Raw genomic sequence first — 24,710 nt, forward strand, 5'->3', positions numbered from 1 at the left:
GCCCTTCGACTGGGGAGGGGCGTGATGGTTTGCATTGCTCGCAGGAATAGGACAAAACTCCTGGAACAGGAGAAATGCCGCGATAATCGAGGAATGGTGAGGACGGAAGCTTCCGTTCCTAAAAGCTGGGTGTTATGTGGGGTTTTTCTTGTTATTGACTACATCAGAATTTTGAGCACGAGGGCCCACGCAAGCCTGCGTGAGGAATGCTCCGATATATTAGCTTGAATTCCGAAATTGGTGGACACACCTTGTGAGAAATAAAGTTTTTTTAAAAAAAATTAGGCCAGCGTACAGGTGAGTCCCCCTTTAGGATGCACACCTTAATGTGGTGAGGGGGTTGAGAGTGTTGAAGAAGCTGAGACCAAGAGGCTAGACTCCTAGCGGGGGCACCCAAGGCAGAATGGTCAAAGCTGAGACACAAGACTAAGATGCATCCAAACTCAGAGGAAGGCAATGGTAAACCACCTCTGAATACCTCTTACCATGAAAACCCTATGAACAGAGTATCCAAAATGCAACATGAGATAGTGCTGGAAGATGAGACCCCCAAGTCAGAAGGCACTTACCGAGCTACTGGGGAAGAACAAAGGACAAGTACGAGTAGTGCTGTGACTAATGATGCAGCTGGGTCAAAGCCGAATGGAAGCCCAGAGGCTGATGCGCACAGATGTGAAAGGAGAGTCCGGAATTGTATGACTCACACAATAGGAACATGGAATGTGAGAAGCATGAACCAGGAAAAGTTAGAAATTGTCAAGCAAGAAATGGAGCGTATCAACATTACAATACTTGGTGCGAGTGAATTAAAATGGACTGGAATGGGACATTTTCAATCGGGCAACTACAAAATATTTTATGCAGGAAATGAGAAATCAAGAAGAAACGGAGTTGCTTTAATAGTGAGAAGTGATGTAGCAAAAGCAATTAAGAGCTACAACGCAAGGTCTGAGCGAGTTATATCAATGAGATTAAATGGGAAGCCTATTAACATAACCATCATCCAAGTCTATGCTCCAACATCAAACGCAGAAGAAGAAGAATTGGAGAGATTTTACGCAGAAGTACAGGAGGAAATTGATCACACACCAAAACAAGATATGATGATAATCATGGGGGACTGGAATGCAAAAGTAGGGAACAGAGAAGAAGTAGGAATTGTGGGGAAATGGGGCTTAGGTGACAGAAATGAAGCAGGAGAAAGACTTATTGAATTCTGCGAATCCAATGATTTGTTTCTTGTGAACACATCTTTTGAGCAACCAAGAAGACGACTGTACACGTGGACATCACCAGATGGTCAATATAGGAATCAAATTGATTATATAATTGGAAACAGAAGATGGAGAAGTTCCATACTTTCTGCAAAAACAAGACCAGGAGCAGACTGCGGTACAGATCATGAACTGATCGTATCGAAAATCAGAGTAAAGCTAAAGAAGAACAACAAAGCACTCATAATGCCAAAATACAATTTAAATAACATCCCAGAAGAATATAATGATCAAATAAGGAACAGGTTTGAGTCTTTAAACTTAGTTGACAGAGAACCAGAAGAACTATGGACTGAAGTCAGGGACATTATCAGGGAATAATGCAAAAAGACAATACCTCTTGTTAAAAAGAGAGAAAGATCTCAATGGATGACTGAAGAAACTCTTAAAATGGTTAAAGAGAGAAGGAAAGGGAAAGGAAAAGAAGATAGAAACACTGTCAGAACCCTAAATGCAACAAGATGTATCACTGAACACCAAAGTCAGGATCATTCAGGCCATGGTATTCCCAATCTCTATGTATGGATGTGAAAGTTGGACAGTGAAAAGAGAAAAATCTACTCATTTGCAATGTGGTGCTGGAGGAGAGCTTTGTGCATACCAGGACTGCGAAAAAGACAAATAATTGGGTGTTAGAACGAATTAAACCAGAACTGTCACTAGAAGGATTGCTACGGAACTGCTCAGCAAGAATGCATTACTTCCACAACCAAGTGCAACTCAGAGACAGCAGCAGAGAACAAAGAAACAAATAAATCAAAGTCATGAACAATTTCAACACTCCTGTCTCAAGAAATGTGCCTAAAGAATCATTGTCTACAATTGCATTCTTATCTTCAGCAGTACAACAGTATTATAATTCATCTTGGTCATTGTGTTTAATGGGTAATCTGTGCAAGAAACCCAAGGAGGACACAATGATTCTCTGCCAGGGAGTCTGTCAGGACTGGTACCATCTGTCCTGCCTTGAGATAAATCAAGCTCCTCGTGGCATATTCAAATGTCCAAAGTGTTGTGACAAATGAAGAATCCATGCCACAGGCAAAAATGTTTCCTCCATAACATGATCTTGTCTAATGTTATATGATTATTTTCAGTGTTGATAAATACAGTTCTATACTTGAAATGATCTTGCACGCCTACCTGCACAAAAGAGTACATTTTTGTTCTATTTATTTTGCAAAATGTTTGCAAAAATATTGGTTAAGTTGCTGCTATTTATATTATGTTACATTTATATCCTAATGTTGTTTTAGAATATATATACATATTTACACATATTTGTATACATTGTTTTAGTTCTTGCTATGTGTGTTTCTTTTTTACTGGATTCATATTTTTCCAAAGAATATAGCTAATGATGCTATATGTTAAAATATCTTTAGCAGACTGAAAAATCATTACAGTATTTCAGAACTACTCTTTATAGTTATATTTATTTATTTGTGTCATCGTAGCCATACATAGAACAGGTGTGCTAAACCTTTTCTGGGTGTAGAAATGGATGCTTGCCCCACCGCTTTGTAGGCCAGATAATGTCAGAGGGACTGACCTCAACCCTGACATCTGATTGCTTTGTTTTGTGATTTTGTTGATATACACTGGTACAGTGGTGTGGCATTTTCGGCAAAGGAGGTGGTACAATTATTATTATTATTATTATTATTATTATTATTCCCCAATGTAAATAGCAGGTGCAGGGACTAAAGCCCCCATGTCTGGACCCCACTAGGGATCAGCTGCCCTGCACCTTCAATTTAGTGTTGCAAAGCTCATCGTGCAATTGTTTATTGCATGATTTGTATCTCATCTAGTTTGGCCCTCAGACTGGCAGTGGCTGTCCAAGGTCCTGTTCTCCAGCCTTCTTGCCTGAGAGCCTTTTGACTGGAAAGTTCTTCTGCCTCCACCTCATCCGCTCTGTCCAATGAGTGGGAGTCCCTCCCACAGTTTCCAGTCTTTAATAACCTTGATTTTGAAAGTAGTTGTGTCAGAAACTCATTTCACAGAAAGCAAACTGGTGAGGTTTGGCCCAGAACTTGAATACAAGGCAGAGGTGGAATCTGAGCCCAAGCACACAAGAGCACTTCTTTGAACCCAGTTTTTTTCCTGTGATAGCACATCTATTTCACAGAAGGCAAACTCTGTTTCTCTCCCCCTTCTGCCAGCCGACATGCCCTTCCAATCTCTCTCTCTCCCCACTTCACCAGCCATTCGCAATCTGGTAGCCGCACCAATAGGGCTGCTTAGTGGACCTACAAACAGCAAGAAAGGGTATTGCTGATCACCCAAGAGGTTCCTGGGTCATCCTGTGTTATCTTCCATTTCCCAACAAAAGGAGAGGCAGCAACATGTGTGGTTGGTGAGTTTTGGTAGGTCTGGTTGATTGGGAACTCGCCATTCTGGGCTGTTCAATGTAAAAGCGTATTATAGCCCGGAACAGGTATTGAAATGTGGTTTGCGTGGAAGTTTTGTGACTTATTGCATGCATCCCATGTAGTCGTGGGACTGGTGAATTTGGGAGGTCTAGCTCATTGGGAAGTCGCCGTTCCAGGCTGTTTTACGTAAAAGCCTATTATAGCCCAGAACGGGTATCAGAACGTGGTTTTCATGGAAGTTTTGTGTCTTATTGCGTGAATCCCATGTAGTCATGTGGGACTGGTGAATTTGGGAAGTCTGGCTCGCTGAGAAGTCGCCATTCTGGGCTGTTTTACGTAAAAGCGTATTATAGCCCGGAACGGGTATCGGAACATGGTTTGCATGGACGTTTTGTGTCTTATTGCATGAATCCCATGTAGTCATGTGGGACTGGTGAATTTGGTAAGTCTGTCTGATTGGGAAGTCGCCGTTCCGGGCTGTTTTACATAATAGCATATTATAGCCCGGAACGGGTATTGGAACGTGGTTTGCGTGGACGTTTTGTGACTTTTTGTATGAATCCAATTGAGTCATGTTGGCCGGGTGAATTTGGTGGGTCTGACTGATTGGGAAGTCGCCATTCCAGGCTGTTTTACATAAAAGCGTATTATAGCCTGGAACAGGTATCGGAACGTGGTTTGCGTGGAAGTTTTGTTTCTTATTGCATGCATCCCATGTAGTCATGTGGAACTGGTGAATTTCAGAGGTCTGGCTCACTGGGAAGTCGCCATTCCGGGCTGTTTCATTCTGTTCCGGAGGGCATTTTGGTTGTTAAAGGGTTAATAAAAATCCTATTGGAATGGCTTTTGTTCCTAAATGTTGTTCTCAAGTGTCTCTAACACATCCCAGTGTTTTTGGCATCAATTTCTTTTATAAAGGGCCCGTTCCGGCCCTGTTCCGCCTTTTACACCGTCCTCAAGAAAAGTGCTGCTTCTTGCACCATGGTGATTCTAGGGAGAGGCCTATCTAAAAACCCATCAATCTATGGTACCTGTGTAGGGCCATGTCTTCAGACCAGGTTACTGGGAAACAAAATTTTCTGGTAGGCTAACCAGAAATAAGGAATAGGCAGACCTTGCTATCTGTGTAGGGCGATTTTGTGATAGAAGGCAGCTTCCTGGGTTCCTAAGACTATTGGTCTATCCTGCTCAGTATTGTCTACACTGACTGGCAGCATCTCCTCTTCAGAGAGGAGGCCTCCACAGCCCTGCCTGGAGATGCTGGGGATTGAAGCTGGGGCTTTCTGCATGCTCTACAACAAAGGCTCTTCCCCTTGAATGGTTTGACGTGTATAGGCTGGTGGGCAAATGTATAGGGGCTTTAGGAATGGAGGCCTGTGTATGATTCCCTCCAGAATCTTAGCATCTTCAGCATTCATAGTGATGTAGCATTGTCCTAGCAGCTTGGAAGATAGGTCAAAGAACCGTCAATGTAAACAGCTAAGCTCATAGCGCACCTGGTGTCTTATCGAGGGTGTTAATGAGCTTACATTCCAAAGAGTGGTCTGATGCTCTGCCAGAAAGCTAGTTTTAGGCTGCCAGGATGGTTTGCTTGTTAGCAGCATTAAGTGTTGTTGTGCTCTATCATTCTGATGTAGTGCCTTATTAATAAGATAATCAATTAAGGGCTATGCTGAGAAAGCAATGACTTAATACTTTGTAGCAATTAATCACTTATATAATATCACTGCTGTGCTGGTAAACATGTATACTATATAATCACCCTTGTTGCCCAGTGTGAGTGTTCAGACTGACAGCGGTTTCTTCAGGACTGTGCAGTCTGTTCCACTTATTGGGTATGCCTGTGTGCTGTAAGTTACTCAATAAAACTCTCCCTGTAAACAAACCTGAATCTGCCTTATCGTCTCCTTGGTATGTCCAAAACCTGGAAGCCCACAGCCAGGGCATACAACATGTTATCAAGAATGTATACTTCTGGATCCCAAACAGGACAATTCCCATTCCAGTCACATGCCAGATAAAGGGATTCTATATGTGCAGTCCCCAACTGATTTCCTATATGTGTTTCTCTATCCTCTTTGGAGATAATGGTTGACAGTGTCTTCAACAGCAGCAAGACTGATTTGTCTGGAACGTCAGGAGCCCAGGATCTCCCTATGTCAAAAATTGTTCACAAGTCATGTGAAGTGAATGAAGAGGGAACAGAAGCAGCAGCAGCGACTGCTGCTATTATGGAAGTGCTGTGTAGTACGCCTATGGGAGAGGATTTCAGTGCTGACCACCCCTTCCTGTTTTTTATCCGTCATAACCCAACAAAAAGTATACTTTTCCTTGGCAGATCTGCTTCTCCATGAAAAGTAAAAAGTAAAATACATTTATGAACCAGATCCCCTTAGAGCTGCTCCTGTCAAGCACACAGAGAGAAGCAAGAGTAAAACCCTGATTTAATTTGAAAGTGGATGCCCGCGTGTTCTTTTGCTGACTCTTGTTAGCTAGTTGTTGTTTTTACATTGTAACATACTACGGAAAACTGTATTGTAAAGCTACTCAATACATGCCTGATGGCTTTTCAAAGGGATGTTGCTCCAAAGCTGGATATGGAATAATTTGGAGGTATCTATTCAATCTTTATTGATCATGGTGTGCCATGATTCCACCTCCAGCACATTTCAAACCAGAGAGGTTGTTGCTAGCTAGTCTCTTTTCACAGAGACTCTGCTTTTAGAGACTACTAATCCTTTGAGGACCTACAGTAAAAGATCACACAACAGGACTTATGCTAGAGAGAGAACATCACGTTTTTGAGATAAAGTGGTCCTTTACAATGGCACATTCTTCTGTGTTTTGGATTCACACAATGCATGCTCTAGCTGTATTTTACATCATCCTTTGTTTACCAAATTTTATATACCAGTTGATTGTAATAAAACTGCAAAACGGTTTACAATAAAATAAAACATTCAAATACTTGCACAAGTTCCTAAGGAAAACAACATTGCATCCAGCCCCCCATGTATAATAAGTGTGTGCAGCAGCCTTAAATAAAGTGCATTGGGGTGGGTGTTCATTCATCACGAGGCTGTTATTCAGCCTTAGAGAAAGGAATTCCCCCCACTCTAAATTTTAGAGCCCAGTGGAGCACAGAGCATTCTCACTCAGGATTATTATTTTTTACTCCAAATACTATTTATGTTTGACTTGACAATATCAGAACAGTGAAATTTCTAATACGCTACTAAATTAGACCCCCCTCATTTGCCGGATTCAGAGGAATAGGGGAAAACTTAGATCCAGGACTTGGAATAGCTAATAGTGATTGCTGAACATTAAAATAAATGTTTGGAGAAGGGCCGTAACTCAGTGGTAGGGCATCTGCCTTGTATGCATAAAGTACCAAGTTCAATCCCAGCATCTCCAGGTTGGGTTGGAGAGAACCTTGCCTGAAACCCTGGAGAGCTGCTGCCAGTTGGTGCAGACAATACTGAGACAGACCAATGGTCTGACTCGGTATAAGGCAGCTTCCTATGTTCTTTAAATACTCATGCCTATTTAATGTCACATTTTTTATTTCAATGATTGGTTCTGCAATACATACACTGCATCTACAAAAATGGTCTTTAGTAAAACAAATGGAAAATGCCTAATTTAGGCTACCTTCTACATTATATTTTGCTTTATTCTGCCTATTTATAAGCCTTTAAGCTACGCCATGCTGTGCTATCATGTCCCTCACTAATTCTCCATGGCCCAATAACATTCCAAGTAGCAAGCCACAATAGCTGTGTAGATCTATGGTGGTTGGGGAAGGAGCAGAGACATACAGAGCCATCCAGCTACCGGGGAGCCGGTGGAAGGGGGGCTGGAGGAGGAATTGACGGAAAGCCCCACAGGATGCTCCTCCCGCTTGGGAGCTACTGGCCCAACTGAACACAGGCTCTGGGAGCCGTGCACATGAGCCGGCGGGAAAGCCCCGGCAAACAGGCCTCCTGGGGAGCAACAATTCCCCGCAGGCCTGAATAGAATTTTTTTAAAAAAAATAGCCAGCAGAGTTTACAGAGGAATCAGGACCCATGGGAGGGCTCTGAACACAAGATGGATCTCGCATAAGTCCCCCTCCCAGCAGCACCTCCCCCGCCACACTTCAGGACTGTTTTCAGGACTTCTGACATCCGTCCCTCCGCTGGGCTAGCTGTCCCTGTTGGCCAGCTCCTGGTGGAGTCCCCTCTGCCGTGATAGAGGGCTGCTGCCAGCAGAGGCTGGCATAGCCGGTGATCCATAGCATCCAACTCACTCCAGCCCAGCAGACAGGTGAGTTGAATTGCACCCTAACACTTTCACACATTATTTATATGTAGTATCCGAAATAGTATTTACGTAGTAATTTGGTCAACAATGAAGAAACTTAATTCCCCTATATAATACCTGGTCATCTAGGATGCACACCTTAACGTGGTGAAGGGTTTGAGAGTGTTGAAGAAGCTAAGAGCAATGTCGTCAGGAGTCTAGACCAAGTGGGGAGACTTGAGGGGGCCCCAATTAGTGTAGTGACGGGTAGAGGGAAATATGGCGTGAGGAGGACTTGCCAGGTAAGGGAATGCGGCCCAGGCAGTTAATGACTGTGCCTTGTTCCGGTCCTCCCCACAACCGCAGGTTTGTTGGTTGCCGTATCAGCCAGCTCTCAGACCTCCGGATGCTGCTCCTAAATGCCAGATCAGTGCATAATAAGATCTCCCATCATTCACAATTTAATTGTGGATGAGGCAGCCGATCTAGCATGTATAACTGAGACCTGGGTGGGTGAGCAGGGAGGAGTCGGTCTCTCCCAGCTATGCCTGCCAGGGTTCCTGGTTCAGCAATCAGGGGTTGCTGTGGTCTATAGGAGCTCCATCTCCCTCTGCAAGCACCCCTCTGCAAGCACCGTACTGGTCTGGAGTGTTTGCACCTTGTGTTGGGTCAGCGGGACAGACTGGGGATTCTGTTGGTGAACTGCCCACCCTGCTGCCCAACAGACTCCCTAGCTGAGCTGATGGAGGTGGTCTCGGGTGTACTGTTGAGATCCCCCAGACTGTTGGTTCTGGGAGATGTCAACATCCATGCTGAGGCCATCTTATCTGGGGTGGCTCAGGAGTTCATGGTTTCCATGACAACCATGGGACTGTCCCAATATGCCATTGGCCCAACACATGTAGCAGGGCATACTCTAGACTTGGTTTTTACAACTGGACATGGAGATGGTGATCTGAATGTGGGGGGCCTTACATCAGTCCCTCTGGCATGAACAGGTCACTGCTTACTGAAGTTTAGACTTACAGCGGCCTTTCCTCTCTGCAAGGGTGGGGGACCTATTAAGTTGGTCTGCCACCAGACTAATGGATCCGGATGATTTCCAAAGGGCTCTGGGGAGTTTTCCGGCTGATAGGGCTGGTGTTCCTGTTGAAACCATGGTTGAATTCAGGGCCGGCTCCAGGAATGCCGGGGCCCTTGGGCATCAGCCTGTCCCGGGCCCCTCCGCTCCCCTTCCGTGATCCGTGGTACGAGCTGCGCTGCGGATCGCAAGACGAGCTACCTGCCGCCTGCCACCATCCCCCCGCCACCATCCCGCCCACTTCACCTACCTTTCCCTGCTGTTCTTTGCGGCTGCGTGCACTGTGCACGCAGGGTTGCCATCAATCAAGATGGCGGCCGAGGTTTCCGTAAGGGTCGGTAGCAAATGTTCCATTCCTGGGCAAGGTCCTTGAACCAGTGGTTGGAGGCCAGCACCAGACACTCTTGGATGAGACCGATTATCTGGATCCATTTCAGTCAGGTTTCAGACCTGGTTTTGGCACGGAAACAGCTTTGGTCGCCCTGTATGATGACCTCTGTCAGGAGAGAGACGGGGGAGTGTGACTCTGTTGGTTCTCGATCTCTCAGCGGCTTTTGATACCATCGACCATGGTATCCTTCAGGGAAGACTGGCTGAGTTGAGAGTGGGAGGGACTGCATGGCGGTGGTTCCTCTCCTACTTGGCAGGTTGGCTCCAGAAGGTGGTGCTTGGGGAACATTGCTCGGCACCCTCGACTCTCCACTATGGGTTCCACAGGGGTCAGTTCTATCCCCCATGCTGTTCAACATCTACATGAAACTGTTGGGTGTGGTCATCCGGAGCTTTGGAGTACATTGCCATCTGTATGCTGATGACACACAGCTCTATTTCTCCTTTCCATCTTCTTCAGGTGAGGCTGTCAATGTGCTGAACCAGTGCCTGGCTGTGACAATGGACTGGATGAGGGCTAATAAACTGAGGCTCAGTCCAGACAAGACTGAGATGCTTCTAGTGGGTAGTTCTTCTGACTGGACGGTGGATGTCCAACCTGTCCTGGATGGGGTTGCACTCCCCCTGAAGGAGCAGATTCATAGCTTGGGGGTTCTCCTAGAACCATCTCTGTCACTTGAGGCTCAGGTAGCCTTGGTGGCACAGAGTGCTTACTACTAACTTCGGTTGGTGGCCCAGCTATGCCCCTATCTGGACAGGGATAACCTGGCTTCAGTTGTCCATGCTCTGGTAACCTCCAAGTTAGACTACTGCAATGCACTCTACGTGGGGCTGCCTTTGAAGACGATTCGGAAACTGCAGCTTGTGCAACATGCAGCAGTCAGATTAGTAACAGGGACCGGACAGTTCAAACATATAAAACCGATTTTGGCCGCTTGTACTGGCTGCCTGTACGTTTCCGAGCTCGATTCAAAGTGCTGGTTTTAACCTATAAAGCCTTACACGGCTTAGGTCCACAATACCTGATGGAACTCCTCTCCTGACACAAACCCACCCATACACTACGCTCAACATCAAAGGCCCTCCTCCGGGTGCCTACTCGAAGGGAAGCTGGGATGCTGGCAATAAGGGAGAGGGGCTTCTCAGTGGTGGCCCCAAAATTATGGAATGATTTTCTTGACTAGGTGCGCCTGGTGCCAACACTTATCTTTTAGGCTCCAAGTCAAGACTTTACTCTTCTCCCAGGCATTTTAGCATGTGTTTTTAAATTGCTTTTAAAAAATGTGTTTTTAAATTTGTATATTTGTTTTTAATTCTTGTAAACCCCCCAGAGAGATTCGGCTATGGGGCGGTATACAAATGCAATTAATGAATGAAATGATGAAAATTCTTGATGACCTAAGTAATGAGAATGTGCTGCCATTTGGCACAGAATTTGCTTACCTCAGATATGATCTGGGCTTGCTTTATAACCTCCAATTTTATTCACATTGATAAAAAAACAACATGACCAGCTAAAGTTGAAGCGTCTCCTTAGAGGAATTAAAAAAGGCTAAAAATGAGGTGACACAAGGTCAAGTTACTAATGGCACAATGCAACATACCTGCGTTAAGCCATGAAGCATGCTCAGTCTGGATGTGATACTTTCCACATACTTAATAGCGCAAGCAGGCTGAGTTGCCTATCCATGAAATTTAGACAACTCAGCTCTTTACATACTATAATGATGTGCTTATCAAAGCATTTACTTCTCCTTCCTGAATATAAGTTTGGCCTAAATAAAAACAACTAAAGTTTATATGATGTTACATGTTACATTTCTGTTTATAAATGGTTATAAGCTGTTATGGGGACCATTTGTGGCCAAACAGCTGCACTAGAAATGAAAGAAATAATAAAATACCAGGTTAAGCTTCAGAAGGAAAAAAGTTTCACTGCGGTGATGCAGCTTAGATTCTTGGTGGAGAATGGAGATAATGTTTTGGTTTCTCAGTGAAAGCTGAGAGGCTGCCAAATATATTAAATACACAAGGTTATGGATACTATCTCCACATTTTCCCCTTTTATATAATTTTAACTTTTGTTTTCTGGAGGTAAATCTGAACACCAATCAGCACTGTGGGAGATGTGTGGGAACACAGTGGTGACACTCTTTGCGGTTGCCAAAAACTACACAAGAAGTGAGCTAATTTGTTTAGTTTTGGGCCCACTTCCTAAGAAGGGATATGAAAAACGGGTATGGTAGTCTACTTGGAAATCTGCTTTCTACCACTTCTTGCAGTGTGTGATGCGGCCCCAATATTCTACCCACAGACAGAGAACACACGTTACCATTCCCATAGATCTGGCTGGAGAAAGTAGCCCAGCAACAGATGTGGGAAGAAATCATATAATTTGGCCAGAGAAGATACTTCAGGAATCATGGCTGTCACCTCTTGGTAGGGGTCCATCCAGTGTGGCTTTTATGTAACCTCCTCTTCCTCAGATGCCAGCCTCTCCAGTTATCCCATCTCCCATGCCTGCTTAGAAGAAAACTGTAAGGAGCTAGTTTGCCAGCTAGGTGCCCTCCAGATGTTTTGGACTAAAACTCCCAGCAGCTCAGTCATGCCAACTGGGGCTGATGGGAGTTGGTAATCCAAAACATCTGGAGGGCCCCTGGTTGGTGAAGGGTGCCCTAAAGCATTTTTAAAATCAGAAAATAATCAGTGTGTATCTTTTAAAAATAATTTTCAAGAGTTTAACATCCAGCAACATTCAGGCCACAAGGGCCTCTTTTTTTTCAAAAGTGGAGAAATATTTATTTATTAAAATATTTATACCCAGTTTCTGCCCCTAAGGAAAATGCTATTTAAAGAAAAAATATGAAAGAAGAAATCGGTATTAAATCAGCCAAAAATGAGACACACACACAATGGAAACCAAATTTCATTAAGTTATTTCAGAGAACACTCAAAGCAAAGGCCTGTCTGAATAACACAGTTTTCAGAAGACATCTAAAAGTAGGCAGGGATGATAAATGGAAAGAGGTCAGTTCAGTTCAGCCATTCCTACAGGGACACAATGGGTAGCCTACACTGAGGATATGGTTTATTCTGCTGCAACAAGAATGCACTACCTAATGCAAAGACACTGTACAGTTCTTCCTATCACCCTCTCCCTGACAGACACTGATTGGAAAGAGGCAAAGACAGAGCAGTAAATCATGCAGAGAGAGAACAGCAGTCTCCACTACATGAGTGTTATGGGTTCACAAGAGCCTAAATGTTTAACTTCTTGAGTCACACGATTGTGTCCCCAGACAGAACATGGTGGCAGCAATCAAACGCAATAGGCATAAGAGATTACTATCTGCCAAATGTCCACAGAGGTCCTGAGCAACCATTTCACTCTCAACTATGGAAAGTGAAAGCTTGCCAACCTCATGTGGAACTTTGGCTAGCAACAGAATGCCATGCATTGAGAGTCTGGATGTGTACAGGGCAGAAGGAGAAATAAAATAGTGTAAGGAATCACACCATTGTAACCAATTTGAGTTTCAACAAAACACACATTAACAATTTTTAAATCAATTTTATTTATAAAATCAAAAATAATCTGACAATGTGATCAGTTTCAGTTACATTTCTTTTTTTAATCTCAAGGTGCAAATGCAGTACTCTTCTTACACAGTCCTTTTTGAGAGTTTTGATCAAATCAAGGGCACAGTCAAGCCAAAATTAGGCACTTTAAAGTCCCACTGATTTAATTGGGAGCATTTAGTATATGTTTAAATAAGTTCCATTAAAAGTGCCTAACCTAGGCGAGATTGTGCTCTAAATACTTTATTTTAAAAATAATGGCTTACCCAGATATGATTTTAGTTGATCTTAAGCTCGTATAACTATAGACCAGATTGTGGCTAACAGTTTTCTATATGCAGTCCATATACAAAGAACTGAAATTATAAAAAAATATAGCAGAATTAAAATTGTGTGTAGTAGGAGAAAGTAGGTCGTCACATCACAGGTAGGATCATCACATTCTTCTTTGTGTAAAAAAATTGACCCCTTTCAGTTCTTCAGGCAGGTATTCCTGCTCTACAGGTTCCTTATATATTGGGTTATATTTATAACCTTTGCCATAGCCTATGTCTTTCATGAGTCTTGTTGGGGCATTCCTCAAGTGTAAAGGAACAGGTGGAAGTGGTCCCTGGTGGTTTCTCAGACATGCCTTGACATTGCTGTAAGTGCCATATACTTCTATAGACTTTGGGGCTCTGGCAAAATAGACTACGCACTGTGCTAGTAAGACCTGTATAACAAAAAGGGGAAAAAAGTAAACTGAAATTATCTGAAGTACTTTCAGAGGGTTTGCTATTGAGACCGCCCTACAGTGCCTTGCAAAAGTAATCAGACCCCTGACCAATGCTCTCATATTACGGAATTACAAATGGTACATTTCGTTCTGTATGATATTTTATTTTGAAACACTGAACCTCAAAATCAATTGTTGTAAGGTGACCCTGGTTTTATGTTGGGAACTGTTTGTAAGAAACATAAAGAACTGAAACTTGATGGTTGCATAAATATTAAACCCCTGTGCTGTGGAAGCTTCCAGTTTACACAGATGAAAGAAATTGCCCTATGGAGGACACAATGACCTTACCATTGGCCTCCACCTGTGAACTATTAAAGTTGCTGTCACACTGTCAGGGTAAAAACCCTACTGTTGAAGGATCATTGGTCAGGCTGTTTTCCTCTGAAGGAACATGAAGACCAAAGAGCATTCTACAGAAGTGAGAGATAATGTATTACAAATGCATAGATTAGGATAAGGATACAAACTAATATCCAACTGTTTGGATATCCCAGTGAGCACAGTTGAATCAATAATCAGGAAGCGGAAGCTGCATCACACCACCCAGGCACTGCCAAGAAAAGGCCATCCCTCAAAACTCAGCGCTTGAACAAGAAGGAGACTTGTGAGAGAAGCCACAGAGGCCAACAATCACTTGGAAGGAGCTACAGAGTTCAGTGGCTGGGAGTAGAGTAATGGTGCACCAGCCAACCATATCAAGAGTTCTGCATAACACTGGTCTGTATGGAAGGGTGGCAAGAAAGAAGCCGTTACTCAAAAAGTACCATCTGAAAGCACGTTTGGAGTTTGCCAGAAAGCATGAGAGTGCCCCAGCTGCAATGTGGGAAAAGGTTTTCTGGTCAGATGAGACCAAGATAGAGCTCAAAGAGCTATGTGTGGCGCAAACCTAACACTGCCCATGCCTCAAGACACACCATCCCTACAGTGTGAAGTATGGTGGTGGCAGCATCATGCTGTGGGGGTGCTTTTCATCAGCAGAGACTGGGCATCCTGTTAAAATTGAAGGAAGAATGGATGGAACAAAATACAGGGAAGTACTGCAAGAAAACCTGCTTCAGTCCACTAAAAAACTAAGGCTTGGGAGGAAATTCGCTTTTCAGCAGGACAATAATCCCAAGCACAAGGCCAAAGCAACACTGGAGTGGCTCAAGAACAAAAAGGTGAATGTCTTACAGTGGCGCAGTTAAAGTCCTGATCTCAATCCCACTGAGAATCTGTGGCGCTCTTTGAAAATTGCGGTCTACAAGCAACATCCAACCAACCTGAACACCCTGGAGCGATTCTGCCAAGAAGAATAGGCCAAAATCCCTCTGACACTGTGTGGAAAGCTGGTGCATACCTACCCCAAAAGACTTAAAGCTGTTATTGCAGCAAAAGGTGGCTCTCCCAAATATTAATGTGTGGGGGTTGAATACTTATGCAAGCAACATGTTTCAGCTTTTTATGTTTCTTACAAACATTTCCCAACATAAAACCAATGTCACCTTACAATAATTGATTTTGAGGTTCAGTGTTTCAAAATAAAATATCATACAGAACAAAATTACAATTTACCATGTATAGTTCAGTAATATGAGAGCATTGGTCAGGGGTCCGATTACTTTTGCAAGGCATTATAAATCAGAAATGCGTACCTGACACCGCTGTACCATGCACCTATTCTGCAGTAATGTTTAAAGAGTAACAGTTGCATTTTACTTTTGTAATCTGCCAAGAATGGGCCAAAATCCCTCCAACACTGTGTGCAAAGCTAGTACACACCTACCCCAAAAGACTTAAAGCTGTTATTGCAGCGAAAGGTGGCTCTACCAAATATTAATGTGGGGAGTGGGGGTGGATACTTATGCAAGCAACATGTTTCAGTTTTTTATGTTTCTTACAAACATTTCCCAACATAAAATAATTGATTTTGAGTTTCAGTGTTTCAAAATAAAATATCCTACAGAATGAAATTACAATGTACCATTTGTAATTCGGTAAAATGAGAGCATTGGGGAGGGGTCTGATTACTTTTGCAAGGCCCTCTATATAATTTCTAACAAACAGAAAAACATAAAAATATAAGAACATAAGAACAGGCCTGTTGAATCAGCCCAGCAAGTCCAGCATCCTGTTTCCCACAGTGGCCAACCAAATGCCTATAGGAACCCCACAAGACGGACATGAGGGAATAAGCAAACACATAAATGAGAACATCGCCCTTTCTAGGTTCTTGCTGCTTTCATGTCACTTAACAGTGACCCAGTTAGCCTTAACCAGCTACTCAATAATACTCAACAAAGGTTGCAGAGTCAAGTGGCTGCCAATGGTGCATAGTAAAGGTGCTGGACTTATAGCAGGTGTGGGGAATATTTGGCCCTTGGAATGTTGCTGAACTACAACTCCCATCAGCTCCAACAAACACAGCTAATGGCCAGGGATGATGGGAGTTGTAGTTCAGCAATATCTGGAGGGCCAAAGGTTCCCCACACCTGGTTTTATAGTTTTACTCTTTCACAGAGTAGAGCTGACAATGTGTCATGTGAAAACTAATACTGACACTGTAAGCTCTTCATCAATTCACATGGGTTAGATTTTATTATCTTGTGTCCAGATTTTTAATGTTTATTGTATCTGTATGCTTATTTTGTACGTCGCCCAGAGTGGCTGGATATCCAGCCAGATGGGCGACTAAGAAATTAAATAAATAAATAAATAAATAAATAAGGTAGAGAGTTCCATAACCCTGGTGCCACCACACTAAATGCATAATTTCATGTCCAGGACAGTTGGACACTGCCAGGCACCACCAGATGTGCCTCAGTGGCAGACCACAATATCAGGCAGAGGTATATGGAATAAGGTGATATTTGAAGTACACTGGCTCCAGATTGTTTAGGGCTTTATATACTAATAGTACAACCTTGAAGATAGCTCGATAGTGTACTGGCAGCCACTGCAGCTCCCTCAGCACAGGTTTTGTAAGTTGTCAGTAGCAGAGCTTGGAAAAGTTACTTTTTAAAACTACAACTCCCATCAGCCCCAGCCAGCATGGCCACTGGATTGGGCTGATGGGAGCTGTAGTTCAAAAAAATTAACTTTTCCAAGCAGCCAATGCCTGATAACAGCAGCCTACAGTATTCTACACCAGCTGCAGCTTCTGAACCAGCCTCAAGGTTAACCCCACACAGGGTGTGGGTGTATTGGCATAGTTTATCCTCAGGGTTGCCAGTGAATGCTTGAACCACCATAGCCAAGCTATAGAGATCCAGAAATGGTTGAAGCTTTTACCAAAGCTGGTAAAAAACACTTCTAGTCACTGAGGTGACCTGAACCTCAGCTACTAAGCTGGATCCAGGAGCACCCCCAGACTGCCTACTTGTTCTTTCAGAGGAAGAGTGATCCCATCTAGAAGGCAGAGAAGTAAATGGGAGAGAGGAGTGGATTTGGAGGCTGACAGGTAGGTTTGTGGAAGGACAGAAGTAAATAAAATTCTTCCACAGCTGGGATTAAAATCTGAATTGGAGAAGAACTCGGGTCATATTGCTCAGCATGTATGGAAGGCAAGCATTAACACATTGCTGTTATTTGTATTCTAAGCCAAAGAAATATTAACTTCAGCAACATCTTTAATTATACCAGTTAAAAACATCTTTATGAAGATAGGGAGTTAACGCGAAGAAGTGGCCTAGTCATATAAAACATGAGGAAGTAAAAGTGGCAGGAGAGAATAATATTTAGCGGTTAAAATGTTGAGTTACAGAAGTGAATTCATGACAACTTTTACCTCACACTCTGGCATTCCAATGAAGTGGCAGCCTTGATAAGCAGACACTGCTTGAGTTAATGCCAAGGGATCGGCCAATCCTGCAACCAGAAGTACATGAAAAAATGATTACATTATAATCAGTACTGTAATTCTCCACATAGTACCCATGTTATTCCTCAAACAAAGTTTCATATTAGGGCTGCTCATGGGGGGTTGGCAGTTGCCAAGGTCCACCCCTCAGAAAAGGGCCCATTACAAACTCCTGAATCCCATTGGTCCTGCTTCTACTCCTCTCTGTGGCTTCTGTTCATTTATCCCCTCCAAGCAAGTCAGCAGGGAAGAAGAAGAAGCGGCAAAAGCCTCTAACTTGCTTTGCCTTCATCCTTTGGATGGCTGTGCAGTTTGGGGACAAAGGGGGGAGAGCAAGTGAAAGGGCAGTCATGATAGCAGTGAGGAAGAGGTGGGCACACCTAAGGAGGGGGCTCCGCTGAGGGCATTTTGCTCACGGACCAGTATTGTCCCACATCTGTCGAAATAACAGACATTATGTCGAATGGAGTAAAATTTCAGCCAATATGTTTGTGTTGAGGTGGGATTCCCCAAATCTTGCTTACAACCCAGTTAGCAGAGGCTTGTTCAGCCATGGCTAAAAGGGCCTTCCAATGTCAAGTAAGTTGACTCTGTTCCTTGCCATTCCCTCCCAAGTATATACTAAAATGAAAGCATTTTTTCTTTTACAGCAGGGCTGGGGAACCTGTGGCCCTCTGTGAGTTGCTGGACTACAACTCCCATCATCCCTGACCCTTGGCCATGCTGGTTTGGAGTCCAACAACATACAGAAGGCTGCTGCTTTAAAACCAGGCAGCTCTCTGTATTGCCTAAAAGTTCTTAAAAGACTATAGTGTTTCTATTACCACATAACCTATTACCTATTGTGAAAATCATCCTAGAATGACTGTGATGCACCAAAGCTGGAGCAGGGGATTCTTGCCAAAAGAGTAATGCCCTAAATGCTGATGTGCGGGAGCCTGGTGAGCACAGCTAATGGCCAGTCCATGGTACTGTAGTACAGGTAGACAGGCACATAGGATCAGTTCATAAGCCAACTAATCAGGAGTGAGGAAACTGCTCTGCAACAGACAAGAATGGGTCTTTCCAGTGATTTTTGGTGTCCTGGAGACCTCCAAATGAACTACTGGAACTTCAGTTATTCAAGTGGATTCACAACTGAGCTCTCCATAATTAATCTGAATAAAAACATTTTGGCATAACCAAAAATTATGCAACATAATTTTAGGAAGCATGTCCCTGTCAAGGACATTTTAAGATTTAACAGTTGATGCAGGGGCAAGCACATCTCAAGTTTCTATGGACCAGAGGTTGCTTTCACAGTGTCTGCCATTAAACAGGCAGATGGCTGTGGGTTTAGTGAATATAGCCCCAAATCATCCCTGAATTACGTGGAGCTGGATCCAAGGCGATACCAACTAAGTACAACAGGTTACTTTGTAATAGTCCATAGACAAGTGGTTAGAGTGTCAGACACTGACCAGCAATGAAACTCACTGGGTGACTGTGGGTTACTGTGAGGGCAACTTGTGAGGTTGTTGTGAGAACAATAAAAAAGAGGAGAAAAAATATTTTTGCTCCTTGAAGGAAGAGTGGGATATAAATATAATAAATGGTGTAAAAGTTGTTACTGGGAAGTATTTGTGGGAGCAAAACCTAGATCTGTATTCAGTGATGAAGGTATTAAATTAGAAGTATTAAAAACTGATCTATAGTATTATTTAAAAACTAAAGAAAACTGTAAGTCAGTCCTCTTGAGTTACCTATATCTTCACTTGCAAACCTCACCAGTCTTCTTGCCACATATAGTGGATCCTCACCACCTTCAAGCATTCGTGCAAGCCAGTAAAGAGAAGCATTTTCATCGGAGCCTCGCATAGATTTATGGAGGGCAGAGATGCAGTTATAATGCTCTTCCCCTATTTAGAATAAAAAAAAAAATTAACACACACACACACACAAAACTCTGTGTCCTCCAATCCAACTGACTGGCAAGTACACAATTTTAATTGAATTCTGATTTTACAGTTTTAACTGCTTTTAATCCTTCTTCTATTGAGCACACCACTTAGAGACTATTGGAATTAAGTGGTGTAGAAACTGCCAAAATAAAAACATTCAGGACAGGCAAAAAAAAGAGAAATACTTCTTCACAGTGCCTAATTAATGCACAGAATAAATTGCTATCTCTTACAGCGATGGCCACTAACTTAGATAGCTTTTAAAAGGATTCTATAAATTCAGGGTCCATAGATCTATCCATGGCCACTAGCCTTGACAGCTACACGCAACCCCAAAGTCCAAATACAGGATGCTTCCACTTACCAACTGGTCTGAGCAAGCCCACCTTGGGCGAGAAGATAGACTGCTGAACAAGACAAAGCCTTGGTCTGATGGACTGAGACAATTTGTTCACTGTATGAGTCTTTGTAAGTTTTATGAGCAATTGTAATCATTTAGGTTATCAAAAACATGTTTTAAAATGTGTACCTTCACATGCGTACATAAGTGAACTACATTATTTGACAACAAAACATTGTTTTGTTGCAAAAAAATTTACTTTCTTGTTGCATTGTATCTGCATTGTTCTTGTTGCATTTTATTTTTACTGTATATTTTTTACTGGTTATTTCTTATGTAATTTTTTTGGTAATATGTTGTTCACCATTTTGGGGGCCTTTTGGCCAAAAAGTGGTATATAAACAAGCTATACATTACATTACAACTATACATTATTCAATGCAACTGTGTGCAGATGCTTCACTATGCACTTTTGTCTCCACAGCCCCAGACTGCTGCCTGAAGTACAGAATCGTATCAGATGCATTATTATACACTTAGAAGCAATGCATAACAATATCTGGGGCTGCAACCTCTTGCCTTTTAATTTAAAGGTGAAACCTTTTGCATTTTCATTAGTGAAGGTAAGAGCCTGGATCCCTCTTAAGTGGGATTTCCCAAGCGTTGTTCTATCCACATGTCACAAGGGTGGTCTCTTCTATGACACACAAGGCCAGCAGACAGCTATTTTTAATAGCGCTCCACACAAAGAGCCCAGTGGTATGCCATTGTTATCAGGCCAATATAAACAGCCTGTCTGTGCTCTGTCACAGCAGTCAGGCTTTCAACTTGAGCTGGCGGCAATAAACCAGCCAGCTGAGAGTCTCATCACATACTCTTGGGAATGGCGTCGCCTGGTCTCTTAAAACCAAGATGGCCTTTAAATGTTGAAAAAGGCAAGAGCACCCTCTCATTTTTCAGCTTGCATTCTTTCTTGCCATATTTTTAAGCCACTTGGAATACTTCTTTGAGCTGTACTGGGGGGGCAGGAGTTTCCCTCCATTTTGGGAGTGGATGGAGAACACAAATTTATGCCCAATCCCAACTATTAAAATCTTGGATTTTTCCACTGATTCCTATGGACATTTCTCTCCTCCATCTCTGGGGACATTTAAAATAGTTTCTCAGTGAATCAGGAAATAAACAATGTATCGCACTAGGTTTCAATTTGCTTCCCTTGTTTTCAGTTCCTTGGTGTTCTTTGCTCGCTATATTTGAATACTTTTTGTACCTAGGAAGGCTTAAGCACGTTATTTTTTATAAAAAGGTTATTCTGGCATTATAGAAGAAAAAAGTCAAGCTCCTAATGACCAAGGCCCCATCTGCACTATACACTTAAAGCACTATTATTCCACTTTAGACAGTCATGGCTTCCCCCAAAGAATCCTGGGAAGTATAGTTTGTCAAGAGTGCTGAGAGTTGTTAGGAGACCCCCCATTCCCCTCACAGAGCTACAATTCCCCAAGTGGTTTAACAATCAATCTCTCTTCCCACATGTAGCCACTTCTGATCTAAAAGAAAACTACACCAAAAACCTGGCTGCCTAGCATCAAACTGATTAAAATGTGTGATCCTTGTTATGATGAGGATGATACTTACTATGAAGAAAGTGAACTTGCACTTAAAATGATTTTGATAGAAGTCCCCTTTTTACTCATGGATAGTCAGCTCGGCTGTCATGGGATAAGAGGACAGGTCCTCTTATGGACTGGTAAATGGTTAAAAATCAGGAAGCAGAAAGAGGAATAAAATGGACCCCTCCTCACAATGTAGGGGTGTAAGAAGTGGGTTCCCCAAGGATCTGCTGTGGAACTGATGCTTTTCAACTTGTTCATAAATGATCTGGAGTTAGGGGTAAGCAGTGAGGTGGTCAAGTTTCCTGATGACACCAAATGATTTCAGGGCAGTAAAAACGAAAAGGGATTGTGAGGAACTCTAAAAGGATCTCTCCAAACTGGGTGAATGAACAATAAATTGACAAATGCAATTCAATGTAAACTACTGTAAAGTGATGCAGTAAAAAAAATTCTAGCTTCATAAACACTGTGGAAACATCTGGACTGGCAGCAACCAACCGGGGCAGAGATCTTGGGGCTGTGGTGGATAGCTCAATGAAAAATGTTAACCCTGTGTGTGCAACAGCTATGAAAAAGGAAAATTCCAGGTTAGGGATCATTAGGAAAGGGACTGAAAATAAAATTGCCAATACCATCATGCCTTTATACACGTCTGTGGTACAACTGCACTTGGAATACTATGTACAGTTCTGGTTTCCACACCTCTAAAAGGATACTGTAAAGCTGGAAGAAGTGCAGAAAAGGGCAACCAAAATAATCAGGGGGCAGGAGAAGCTCCCCATGAGGAATGGTTGCAATGTGTGGGGATTTTTAGTTTAATAATATTAGAATCTGAGGTCACCATGACCACATTCACATCAGACATTTATTCTACTTTAAACAACCATGGCTTCCCCCAAACAATCCTGGGAAGTGTAGTTTATGAAAGATGCTGAGTGTTGTTAGGAGACCCCTATTCCCCTCACAGAGCTACAATTTCCAGAGGAACTGAATGTTAAACCACTCTGACAGTTGTAGCTCTGTGAGGAGAACAGGAGGAGAACAGGATTTTTCTTTTGGAGGGAGAATCTCAACACCATTCAAGTGGAAGCGTGCACGCACACACACAGCCATAACCTTTGCAGCATTACACAATTTCTAAAACACAGATTTTTTTTCACAGTACATTACTAAAAATGCTCTTGGAGCAACACACAAAATCCCACAAGCTATTCTTAGCAACTAACAAAGCAGTTTCATTCAACCGTCACACCATCTCTAGGGAGAACTGGCATGCGTTATCCTATCCCTCTAAATGCTGTTGCCTTTGAGATAATAGCAAGAAGTTTACAGTATATTCGCTGCCAATCCCTCTCTCCTTAGTTTCAGCTTCCCCAGCAGCACAGCCTCCTCACATTCTTCACACCTATTGTTGTAACAGGTGCAGAGGATATCGAAGAGCAGCGTGGTGGGAAGTGGCCTTGAGTATGGACTCTCAAGAGCAACAGCTCTCTCATTAGCCAAGATCTTCTCACTCAGGAAGTCTTTCAGATCGCTGGAGGGGGGATTGAGACTGGATTCTTCAGCAGTTTTAGAACTGTATGGATTTGGCTTTCTGTTTTAATGTTTTAATCAATATGGTTATAATTATACAACCGTTTCACTGTTGTGTTCCCTTTTTAATGTAATCTGCTTTGAGAGCAATGGTAGGTATAAATTCTGAAATTGATCAGACATCACACTAACTTATGGTTTGTGTTAGGATTGCCCTTGCAGAGCTGCAATTCCAAGAGTTCCCTGGGAAAAGGGACTGACTGCTAAATCACTCATGAGAACTGTAGCTCTGCAGGGAATAGGTGGTCTGCTAACACAGGTGTGGGGAACCTTTGGCCATCCTGATATTGCTGAACTACAACTCCCATCATTCTTGGCCACTAGCCATATTTGCTAGGGATGACAGAAGTTGTAGTTCAGCAACATTGGGGGGGGGCAAAGATTCCCCATTCCTGTCCTAACAATTCTCAGCACCCTTAACAAACTAGTTTCCAGGATCCTTTGGGAGAAGCCATGGCTGTTTAAAGTGGCATGATACTGCTTTAAATATATAGTAGGGTTGCCCTTGAAGACGACTTGGAAACTTCAACTGGTCCAAAGTGCAGCAGCCAGATTCCTGGGTGGGGTTGCTTTTAGAACTCATATAACCCCCATTCTAAAACAGCTGCATTGATTACCAGCTTGTTTATGGGTCCAAATTAAGGTGTTCACACTAGTGTTTAAAGCTCTAAACGACTTAGGCCCCAAATATCTGAGAGGTTACCTCCTTCCCAACAGACCTTCTTGGGTGTTAACATCAGCACAGGGGGCCTTCTTGACTCCCTCCCTCCCCACAGAGGTGCACCTGGCACATTCGCTGAACAGTTTTTGGCAAATGCTGAAGACACACCTCTTTACACTGGACTTTGACACTTGAGGTGTATGTTTTCAGGACCCACCCCTTTTCTGTGATTGTAATCTGTTTTAATTGTTTGTGTCTGTGATGGAATTACTTTTTAAGGTGTTTTTAAAGCTGCTTTTTTTAAAAAAGATGTTTTTTAAAGATGTTTTGTTTTTAAGATGTCTTAGAGTGGTTTTGTTTGCCACCCTGGGCTCCTTCTGAGAGGGTGGGATATAAATTTGAATAAATAAACAAACATTGAATGTTAAGCTGCTGTAACCCACCCTGGGCCCTATTGGTGAAGGGTGGGTAGTAAGTTTAGTAAGTAGTAGTAGCAGTAATAGTAATGAGGATTATGCAGATGGGGCCTATTTTAAACCAGGGCACAGGTATTTCCCCCCTTCAATTATAGAAAAAAACTGAAAAGAAAGAATCCTATTTTAAAATCCTAAAGTCTTCTTAAAATCCTATTTTAAGAGATAGCATATTAAACACTTTGTATGATTGAGTTGTATATTTTCTCTGCCAAGGGAATCTTAACATTCCAGAAAGGTAGCTGCATTAGTTGCAAAACAACCAACACTGTTTACCACTGACCTGGGTATCTGGCTTCATTCACAGCACTACAGCATATAGGGCAGGGGTGGAGAACCTCCGGCCCATGGACCATTATTGGCCCTCCAGGGGGTCCAATTTGGCCCACAAGGCCATTTTTGCTAAATCCCACCCTCTTGTCAATCACCTAACATCACCAATCAATCATATGTGTTCATCTGCATAGTTTTCAACTTGCCACAGCAAC

At 42.8% G+C, this 24,710-nt stretch overlaps 1 protein-coding gene across 2 annotated transcripts in view; it reads right to left on the minus strand.

The window, feature by feature from the left end:
* Positions 1-12,960: 12,960 nt before the first annotated feature.
* Positions 12,961-24,710, minus strand: part of WRNIP1 (WRN helicase interacting protein 1) — a 44,164-nt gene continuing 32,414 nt past the window's right edge. Inside the window, exons 5-7 of one of the 2 annotated variants that reach the window (XM_061590679.1) lie at positions 19,342-19,497; positions 17,528-17,607; positions 12,961-13,695 (exon numbers count right to left, since the gene is read on the minus strand). In XM_061590679.1, coding sequence (XP_061446663.1) covers positions 13,420-13,695; positions 17,528-17,607; positions 19,342-19,497 — 512 coding nt within the window. In that variant the 3' untranslated portion in view covers positions 12,961-13,419. The remainder of the gene's footprint in view (positions 13,696-17,527; positions 17,608-19,341; positions 19,498-24,710) is intronic. The other variant, XR_009758507.1, reaches the window with a different exon arrangement.

This window comes from Rhineura floridana, chromosome 1, assembly GCF_030035675.1.
Source record: "Rhineura floridana isolate rRhiFlo1 chromosome 1, rRhiFlo1.hap2, whole genome shotgun sequence".
Lineage (NCBI taxonomy): Eukaryota > Metazoa > Chordata > Lepidosauria > Squamata > Rhineuridae > Rhineura > Rhineura floridana.